The 11,296-nt window shown below is 45.6% G+C and overlaps 1 protein-coding gene across 1 annotated transcript; it reads right to left on the bottom strand.

Moving 5' to 3' along the window:
• Window positions 1–514: 514 nt before the first annotated feature.
• Window positions 515–3,446, bottom strand: LOC149429943 (uncharacterized). The gene has a single exon (XM_089666316.1). The coding sequence runs from the start codon at window positions 3,438–3,440 to the stop codon at window positions 1,788–1,790; it is 1,653 nt and encodes a 550-aa protein (XP_089522442.1). The 5' UTR covers window positions 3,441–3,446; the 3' UTR covers window positions 515–1,787.
• Window positions 3,447–11,296: the final 7,850 nt, after the last annotated feature.

Here is an 11,296-nt window from a genome sequence, read left to right as displayed (position 1 = left end):
TGCTCACAACTGCACTCTGTACCCTGGGTTGTATATTCTATACTCCTGACCACTGCATTCTGTACCCGGGGCTGTATATTATATACTCCTGACCACAGCACTCTGTATGGTAGGTTGTATATGACATACTCCAAACCACTGCACCCTGGGCCTTATATGACAAGTTCCTGACCACTGTTCTCTGTACCCTGGGCTGTGCATGATATACTCCTGACCACTGCACTCTGTACCCTGGGCTGTGCATGATATACTCCTGACCACTGCACTCTGTACCCTGGGCTGTGCATGATATACTCCTGACCACTGCACTCTGTACCCTGGGCTGTGCATGATATACTCCTGACCACTGCACTCTGTAACTCTGTACCCTGGGCTGTATAGGATATACTCCTGACCACTACACTCTGGACCATTACTCATTAGCTTTAAACTGATGACCTGTAAAGGGTTTTAAAGCATCACCTGTTCAATTTTTTGTATACCAAACCCTGCTGTCAATGAATAGGCGCACACATTTTTTTTTTCCATTCAATATATTTTTTATTATAATTTTACTTTTCACAAGATTCTCTAAACATTAGAGCTCCCCCTAGCTGCAGCCTGATAATAAGGGGGGAGGGGTCTATTCATTTAAATGCTACATTCCTCCCATCTTTAAATAAACGTCTCCTGATGTTTAGGGACCAACTCATTTCAAATTTGAAAAGCAATTCACCCAGGAAAAGTGCCTTTTCATTCCTTTTCTATGAATGGGGGGTAAAACAAAACAAAAAAACGAATGTTATTAGGTGGTTTGCTGTGCTGGTCAAATGGTTTCCATTGATTTCAAATGGCAAATATCCCATTTGGATACTAGATGGCGCTAATTCCTACGATACTCAGCACAATCTCATAGCTAAATTCCGGATTTTCTGTTTCAAATCAATGGCTATTGATTTAATTATCTGATGTTGTTGGATGTCTACTGACATCCTACTCCTGCCTGAAAAAGGAAAGTAAGGGACCTAGTTATAAAAACAATTCGTTGGACTAATGTGACGAACATTTGCCCAGGCATGACAAACACATTGGCCAACAGTCCCGGATTTGCTGGGACAGTTGCGCTTTTTTACTAAGTTGTCCCGCCTGTATCCTGAAATCAGGGCTGCAGAGACAGCAGGAGCCTGGCACTGGGCTAGATATGCATTCCGGAGTAAACTTCCCCCTCTACCGTTCTTCGGCACTGTCTTGGCACTCTGCAGAGGTCCCGGGAAGTGGTCCATTTCCATCCGACCGCTCCATACAAGTCTGTGCCCCCTCTGCAGCAGTGGAGTGGAGAGAGACCGGTCATCCTGCTGCTCAGAAGAGAGATCCCCCAATGAGCAGGCAGATCCGCTGAGGGGTCTGTCCCATCTGAAAGGGGCCTTACGGCCATTAGGTGGCGCTCATGATCAAGGAAAAAACCTCTGTTTGAGAAATCTTCCACCACAAAATGTACTCAGCCAATAAAAGATGATGACTCCATTTTATTCTTCTCCTGCCATAAATGGCCAACCCGGTCCCACACTTCATCCACGTCTTTGGTGACCTCTGATCTCCTTATGGACTGTTTCTTCCATGATGAAGATCAGCCATGGGGTATATCTGAGGTGTATATCAGGGTGTGCTTCTTCCCCACATGAGAGCTGGGATGTCCAGCAACATTCATCTAGAAGACATTTCCCGCACTCAAGGCACTAATACACCTCCACGGTTGTGTGGGACCCCTGATGTACAGGAACACAGGACTTCAGTGAGGAACATTTCCCTCACTCAGGACAGGAATACGGCTTCTCTCCCATGTGAGATCTTTGATGTCTGTAAAGATAGGACTTCATTGAAAAACATTTCCCGCACTCGCGACAAGAATAGGGCTTCTCCCCCGTGTGAGACCTCTGATGTGCGACAAGATCTGATTTTTGAACAAAACATTTCCCGCACTCAGAACAGGAATGCGGCTTCTCACCCGTGTGCCATTTCTGGTGTCTGTAAAGATTGGACTTGTCTGAAAAACATTTCCCGCACTCAGAGCAGGAAAATGGCTTTTCCCTCATGTGAGACCTTTGATGTTTAACAAGAAGGGATTTATTTTCAAAACATTTCCCGCACTCAGGACAGGAATACGGCTTTTCCTTAGTGTGAGATCTCTGATGTCTGTAAAGGCTGGACTTATGTGTAAAACATTTCCCACACTTAGAACAGGAAAGTGGTTCTTCTCCTGTGTGAGATCTCTGATGACTGTAAAGATGGGACTTCTGTGAAAAACATTTTCCACACTCAGGACAGGAATATGGCTTTTCTCCCGTGTGGGACCTTTGATGTAAGGAAAGATGGTACTTCTTTGAGAAACATTTTGCACACTCCGGACAGGAATACGGCTTCTCCCCTGTATGAGACCTCTGATGTATGACAAGTTGTGCTTTTTGTGCAAAACATTTCCCGCACTCAGGACAGGAATAAGGCTTCTCACCTGTGTGCGATCTCTGATGTTTCTGAACACTGGACTGCTGTGAAAAACATTTCCCGCACTCAGGACAGGAATATGGCTTTTCCCCCGTGTGAGACCTTTGATGTAGAACAAGCTCTGATTTTTGTACAAAACATTTCCCGCACTCAGAACAGAAATACGGCTTCTCACCTGTGTGCAATTTCTGATGTCTGTAAATCTGTGACTTAAATGAAAAACATTTCCCGCACTCAGGACAGGAAAATGGCTTCTCCCCTGTGTGAGATCTCTGATGACTGACAAGTCCTGATATTTGTAAAAAACATTTCCCACATTCATGACAGGAATATAGTTTCTCCCCTGTGTGAGTCCTCTGATGTATGACAAGTTGTGATATTTGTAAAAAGCATTGCCCGCACTCAGGACAGGAATGTGGCTTTTCTCCTGTATGAGTTTTTCGATGTAAGTAAAGATTGGAATGAGTTGAAAAACATTTCCCGCACTCAGGACAGGAATACGGCTTTTCCCCTGTGTGAGTTTTCCGGTGATTGTAAAGATTGGACTGAGTTGAAAAACATTTCCCGCACTCAGGACAGGAATATGGCTTTTCACCTGTATGAGTTCTGTTATGCACAATAAGATTGCGTTTAAAATTGAAACTTTTCCCGCACTCGATACAGGAATATGGCTTCTCTGCCATGTGAGTTTTCTTATGCCTATTAAGACCAGATTTGGACCAAAAACCCTTCCCGCACTCAATACAGGAGAAGATCTTCCCTGTTGGAAGGCCGGCCCGGTCCCGCACAGTCTGAGGTTCCTCAGGATACGAGGAATCCGATGGTCCATCTACACTGGGTGGTGCCGGATGGACATTGGAGGGAGCCGGGTTTTCTCCTGGACTATACTGTGTGATGTCCTCATCTTCTACTTTCCAGTCTGGAGACAAAGTGAGACAATCCTCGGAGGTTTTCCTCATCTCCCGGCCATGGACTAAAATACAAAGACAAAGAGGATTACTAGACAGGAGCTGATTGGTTCCCCCAAACCAGGACTCCGCCCACATCAGGCAGCTTGGTCTCTGAGGAGCTTACAATTTCACCCTCAAGGGAACTAGGAAATGGCTCCTCTGATCTCCTACCAGGTCATTTCTTTATTCATGGACCTTAGTCAGAGAGTGAAAAAACAACCAGAACTGTCTTTTATAGGAGGGACAGTGATGAGGGGATTATAGGACGAGGGTCCCCACCCCCTCTATCACTCATCACCATCTTCCCAACACAAGAAGTACTGCACTTCCTTATTTAGTCCATGATTTAGTCATGAAGAACAGCGGGGCTGAGCCCCACCAGAGGTCAGAGAGTGAGGATGGGGGGAGAACAACCAAGATGAAGACTGGACTGATCCTGAAGACCACCATCATTGGGGTATTGACTCCTCCCTCATTATCACTTTCTGTTTAAGGGTCCAAAGTTGGAGGATGTTATCACATTATTATCACCATGTAAAAGTCTGTGCTCCAATCACATCATCCGATATAAAATGTCCAGCTGGTAGGAAATGGGTGTAACAAAAGAGAATCCATATTATGTGTATATACAGTCAGGTCCATAAATATTGGGACATCGACAGAATTTAACATTTTTGGCTCTATACACCACCACAATGAATATGAAATGAAACGAACAAGATGTGCTTTAACTGCAGACTGTCAGCTTTAATTTGAGGGTATTTACATCCAAATCAGGTGAACGGTGTAGGAATTACAACAGTTTACATATGTGCCTCCTACTTGTTAAGGGACCAAAAGTAATGGGACAATTGGCTTCTCAGCTGTTCCATGGCCAGGTGTGTGTTATTCCCTCATTATCCCAATTACAATGAGCAGATAAAAGGTCCAGAGTTCATTTCAAGTGGTTGCTTTTGCAGTCTGCTTTGGGTCATTGTCCATCTGCACTGTGAAGCGTCCAATGAGTTGTGAAGCATTTGGCTGAATATGAGCAGATAATATTCCCGAAACACTTCATAATTCATCCGGCTGCTTTTGTCAGCAGTCACATCATCAATAAATACAAGAGAAGCAGTTCCATTGGCAGCCATACATGCCCACGCCATGACACTACCACCACCATGCTTCACTGATGAGGTGGTATGCTTAGGATCATGAGCAGTTCCTTTCCTTCTCCATACTCTTCTCTTCCCATCACTCTGGTACAAGTTGATCTCGGTCTCATCTGTCCATAGGATGTTGTTCCAGAACTGTGAAGGCTTTTTTACATGTCGTTTGGCAAACTCTAATCTGGCCTTCCTGTTTTTGAGGCTCACCAATGGTTTCCATCTTGTGGTGAACCCTCTGTATTCACTCTGGTGAAGTCTTCTCTTGATTGGTGACTTTGACACACATACACCTACCTCCTGGAGAGTGTTCTTGATCTGGACAACTGTTGTGAAGGGTGTTTTCTTCACCAGGGAAAGAATTCTTCGCTCATCCACCACAGTTGTTTTCCGTGGTCTTCCGGGTCTTTTGGTGTTGCTGAGCTCACCGGTGCGTTCCTTCTTTTTAAGAATGTTACAAACAGTTGTTTTGGCCCCCCCTAATGTTTTTGCTATCTCTCTGATGGGTTTGTTTTGTTTTTTCAGCCTAATGATGGCTTGCTTCACTGATAGTGACAGCTCTTCGGATCTCATCTTGAGAGTTGACAGCAACAGATTCCAAATGCAAATAGCACACTTGAAATGAACTCTGGACCTTTTATCTGCTCATTGTAATTGGGATAATGAGGGAATAACACACACCTGGCCATGGAACAGCTGAGAAGCCAATTGTCCCATTACTTTTGGTCCCTTAACAAGTGGGAGGCACATATGCAAACTGTTGTCATTCCTACACTGTTCACCTGATTTGGATGTAAATACCCTCAAATTAAAGCTGACAGCCTGCAGTTAAAGCACATCTTGTTCGTTTCATTTCAAATCCATTGTGGTGGTGTATAGAGCCAAAAATGTTAGAATTGTGTCGATGTCCCAATATTTATGGACCTGACTGTATAGCAGTGGGGGGAGGGTGGAGAGCAGAAGTCAGGACTATGTAACGTACAACATAGAGTATATAGTGCAGGGGTCAGGAGTATGTAATGTACAACATAGAGTATATAGTGCAGGGGTCAGGAGTATGTAATGTGAAAAATAAATTATATAGTGTAAGGGTCAGGACTCCTAATATCAGTATTCAGTAGAAGCTAAATGTTTCCTGTAGACAAGTTGCAGAGGTCCCACACCGCTGCCTCCCATCTCCTGAGACTGCACTCAGTGACTTGGGTCTGAGACTATACAGACATATCCCTCCACCCAGCACAGCCAGCAGACTACAGAGTAACCCTGGGAGGATTGTTTTGTCAGAGATCTTACTAGAACCAGACATGGGACAGAAGATCCATGGCACACACCACAGGTCCCTAGGTCAAGCAACACCTATGAAGGAAATCAACATTTTTCTACCAGCTGATCCCCAGAACCTCCATAAATCCAGTCTAGATACAAAAATTGTGTCTGCAGCACAGAGAAGGAAGATTATCCGAGAGAAATCCAGGAATACAGGACGGGGAACACAGCTCAGGAAAGTGACCAGGGGATTACAGGCTGATATCACCCAGTCCCCGCCCTACTCTGGACCAATCAGTGAGCAGTATGGGTGGAGGAATGGATTTAGTGTTCATGACCCACCTGTGCTGATCTCTGTAGGAGTGTCCTCCTCTATAAATGTCCCCGTTATTCCATCCTCCTCCATAGACTGCTGATCATCCCTCACATACGCCTCTTCTTCTTCTGATTTCACCTCAACTTTAGGATCTCTCAGGTTTCCACTCTGAATATATAATAAAAATGACATCAATGGTAACAATGCAGATAATGTACAGATCCTAATGATACTATCAGTGATTGTTCCTCATCTACCTGATGATGGTGAGGGATGGTGTGACCTTCCTGTGTGGAATCCCGGGAATACAGAGGACGGAGACATCTCTCTGGTGGGTTCCTGGTGTTAGGTGGCTCCATCATATCCTTGTGTCCCTCAGAAAACTCCTCCATCACTCCATACTCCTCATCCTCCTCTTTATACTCTTCTTTAACATCAATATTATCATCCCCGAGGATTCCACTCTGAATATATAATAAAATATTCATTGTAACAAACATGCTGTGTATAAATATAAACTATCAATAATTGTTACTCAACTCCACCTACCTGATGGTGAGGGATGGTGTGACCTTCCTGTGTGGAATCCCGGGAATACAGAGGACGGGGACATCTCTCTGGTGGGTTCCTGTAGCTGGATGACTTTATCATGGTGTCCTCATATAGAACTTTTGGAAACTCTGACTCCTCCATCCCCCCATCCTTATCATCCTCCTCTTTTATCTCTTTACCGTCATTTTTAGGATCTCTCAAGTTTCCACTCTGAATATATAATAAAATGCTATCAATGGTAACAATGCAGATAATGTACAGATCCTAATGATACTATCAGTGATTGTTCCTCATCTACCTGATGATGGTGAGGGATGGTGTGACCTTCCTGTGTGGAATCCCGGGAATACAGAGGACGGGGACATCTCTCTGGTGGGTTCCCATGACTGGATCCATCTACCTGATGATGGTGAGGGATGGTGTGACCTTCCTGTGTGGAATCCCGGGAATACAGAGGACGGGGACATCTCTCTGGTGGGTTCCCATGACTGGATCCATCTGTAGGAAACACACACACTGACTGAATCCATTGTTTCTATGTGTTTATCAGATGATGGGGGATCTAGGTGGATCCTCCGTACTGCTCTCTCCTTTACAATAAAGTCTCCTCTTACCCGGTGATGTGAGGGGCGGCTGATTGTCCATCATGACGTCCTTGTAGAGATCCTTGTGTCCTTCTAAATACTCCCACTCCTCCCGTTCAATGATCTTGCTGGTGACTTCTAGAATCTTTTTCTTCTTCTCTCTTCTATCAGGGAGGGAGGTGGAGGCGATGTGATAATTATATGATCTCCAGACTTAACAGGAGGAATATTTTATTTTGAACACAACTAGAAAATTTAAATGACATTCACAGAATCCTCCTCACCTCTCCTTCAGGTCTATGTTTTTAAAAAAGAGAGAAGAGTGATGTTGTGTGATCTCTCAGAATTCTCCTCACCTCTCCAGTCCATCATGAATGCTGCTGCCAGACTCATCCACCTTACCAACCGTTCAGTGTCCTCCACCCCTCTCTGCCAATTCCTCCACTGGCTTCCACTCAGTGTCCTCCACCCCTCTCTGCCAATCTCTCCACTTGCCTCCACTCAGTGTCCTCCACCCCTCTCTGCCAATCCCTCCACTGGCCTCCATTCAGTGTCCTCCCCCCCTCTCTGCCAATCCCTCCACTGGCCCCCATTCAGTGTCCTCCACCCCTCTCTGCCAATCCCTTCACTGGCTTCCATTCAGTGTCCTCCACCCCTCTCTGCCAATCCCTCCACTGGCCTCCATTCAGTGTCCTCCAACCCTCTCTGCCAATCCCTCCACTGGCCTCTATTCAGTGTCCTCCACCCCTCTCTGCCAATCCCTCCACTGGCCTCCACTCAGTGTCCTCCACCCCTCTCTGCCAATCCCTCCACTGGCCTCCATTCAGTGTCCTCCAACCCTCTCTGCCAATCCCTCCACTGGCCTCCATTCAGTGTCCTCCACCCCTCTCTGCCAATCCCTCCACTGGCCTCCATTCAGTGTCCTCCACCCCTCTCTGCCAATCCCTCCACTGGCCTCTATTCAGTGTCCTCCAACCCTCTCTGCCAATCCCTCCACTGGCCTCCATTCAGTGTCCTCCACCCCTCTCTGCCAATCCCTCCACTGGCCTCTATTCAGTGTCCTCCAACCCTCTCTGCCAATCCCTCCACTGGCTTCCACTTACCCAACGAATAAAATTCAAAATACTAACAACTTACAAACCTTCCACAACTCTGCCCCCAGCTACATTACCAACTTGGTCTCATAATATCAACCAAACCGCTCTCTTCAATCCTCCCAAGACCTTCTGCACTTTAGTTGCCATGTCACCTCCTCCCATGCTCACCTCCAGGATTTCTCCTGAGCTTCTCCCATCCTATGGAACTCCTTACCCCAATCTTTCTGGCTGTCTCCTAATCTATCCACCTTTAGACGATCCCTGAAAACCTTTCTCTTTAACCACTTCCCGACCGGCCGTTGCATATAAATGGCCGGACGGTGGCAATGCAGGGTCGGGTGGCCGTTTATAAATGGCCTCCCCGCACCCTGCTTGTGCGCGCTCCCTGGTAGCATGCAGCACCGCGATCCGGTGCCCACTGTGTCCTCCGGACACAGTGAAACACCGATCGTCGGACGGGACCTCTGTGCGAGGTCCCGATCATGTGATCACTGATTGGCCAATCAGTGATCACATGCAAAGTAGTAAGCAAGATGTCACTTCTGACATCATTGCTTACTACGTGTGAAATCTGTGAATGATCACAGAGATCACATAGTACAGGGCTATTCACAACAGCCTTGTACCATGTGACAAGCTGTGACCAATCACAGCTCACTAAGTACTTCTCAATGACTGCAAGAATGCAGACAGAGAGAAAGAGAAATGATTGCTTTTACATCCTATATGGGTGTAAAAGCAATCAGTGTAAAAAAAAAAAATCTTCATCACCCCCCACAAGTAGTACAGTGTCACCATGGTGACACTGTACTGTTAGGGTGACAGTATGTAAGAAAAAGAATAAAAATAAAAAATATAAAAAAATAAAATAAAATGTTTAAAAATTATAATTTTTGGGTATAAACTAATTTGGATTTTTTTTTTTTACTCAAGAGATAATGGTATAAATTTTGGCCAAGATTTATGATGAAATATTATTTATTTGCAAAATTTTATTAAAAAAAACACTTTTTTTCAAAATTTTTGAACTTTTTCATTTACATAGCAAAAAAAATAAAAATCCCAGCGGTGAATAAATACCACCAAATAAAGCTTTATCTGTTTCAAAAAAAATGGTAAAAAATTCATTCGGGTACAGTGTTGCATGACCGTGTAATTGTCATTCAAAGTGTGATAGCGCTGAAAGCTGAAAATTGCCCTGGACAGGAAGGGGGTGAAAGTGTCCGGACTGGAAGGGGTTAAAAAAGCCTATCCTGCTTCTAATTAGTAAACTGCCTTTTACTTCCTCCATCAGCTCCTCCCCCCCCCCCACAGCTATTACCTTTTGTATCACTCAAGCCTTCCTCCTAGATTGTAAGCTCTCTGGATCAGGGCCCTCTGTGTCCTCTGGTACCAAATTGTATTGTAACTGTCATGTCTGCCTTCATTTTGTAAAGTGCTGAGCAAACTGTTGGGGCCATATAAACCCTGTATAATAATACTCCGGAGACTTTACTGATCACATTTCAGGATGAATATCTGAGACCGGGATCATTATGGAGAAATACGTTTTCAGGACATTTCCTACAAATTTATTTATTTCAGGTACTTATATATCACCATCAATATACGCAGCACTTTACATATATATTGTACATTCACATCAGTCCCTAACCCTCAAGGGGCGTACAATCTAAGGTCCCTAACTCACATTCATACATACACATACTAGGGACAATTTAGACAGGAGCCAATTAACCTACCAGCCTGTCTTTGGAGTGTGGGAGGAAACTGGAGTACCCAGAGGAAACCCATGCAGGCACAGGGAGAACATGCAAACTCCAAATGACATTTTTGCTCTTTTTTCCTATTTGAATCTTATAAAATAAAGACATTCATATTCCAATCCCCCCAAAATAACCCCCCATCCCCCGCCACTGATAAAAGTCATATAATCCGTTAGTATAGACTGATGAGGTGAGAAGGTGACCCATCTCCACAATGAGGAGAATGTTCCGGCCCCGGAAGTGGGGGAATGTTGTGCCCCTGAAGGGGTTAATCTGGGTTCCCACACTATATATGTGTGTATCATCATCTGCTGGAGATAAAAGACGTCACAGTGACTATGGAGGAAGAGGACAGACGTGACCATGGAGGAAGAGGACAGACGTGACCATGGAGGAAGAGGACGGACGTGACCATGGAGGAAGAGGACGGACGTGACCATGGGGGAAGAGGACGGACGTGACCATGGGGGAAGAGGACGGACGTGACCATGGGGGAAGAGGACGGACGTGACCATGGGGGAAGAGGACGGACGTGACCATGGGGGAAGAGGACGGACGTGACCATGGAGGAAGAGGACGGACGTGACCATGGGGGAAGAGGGCGGACGTGACCATGGGGGAAGAGGACGGACGTGACTATGGTGAAAGAGGACGGACGTGACTATGGAGGGAGAGGACGGACGTGACTATGAAAGAAGAGGACGGACGTGACTATGGAGGAAGAGGACGGACGTGACTATGGAGGAAGAGGACCGACGTGACTATGGAGGAAGAGGACGGACGTGACTATGGAGGAAGAGGACCGACGTGACTATGGAGGAAGAGGATGGACATGACGGGGTTACTGGGTGTAAATAGAAAATAACATCTTATTACCTCCTCTGCTGCCACTTCCACCGTCTCCTCTCTACTTCCTGTCTGTACCTGACATCACTTCCTGTGTATTCCATAGAGACTTCCTGTCTGGGTGGAAGTGAGATCCCCACCTTGTGGAGCTCAGAGGAACTGCAGCCCCGAGAAGCGTCTGGTAGTGTGACCCCCCCTTGTGCTGGGGGTGTATGGACTGTAGATCCTTATAGATGGTCTTCTTAATACAACACATTCCCTTATACTATCTCTGCTAAATCCTGGTGCAGGCT

This window comes from Staurois parvus, unplaced genomic scaffold, assembly GCF_062004578.1.
Source record: "Staurois parvus isolate SC_StPar_1 unplaced genomic scaffold, SC_StPar_1.0 ptg002686l, whole genome shotgun sequence".
NCBI classification, from domain to species: Eukaryota; Metazoa; Chordata; class Amphibia; order Anura; family Ranidae; genus Staurois; species Staurois parvus.
Note: the sequence above shows the minus strand (reverse complement) of the source record. Positions and strands in the feature narration are given on the sequence as shown.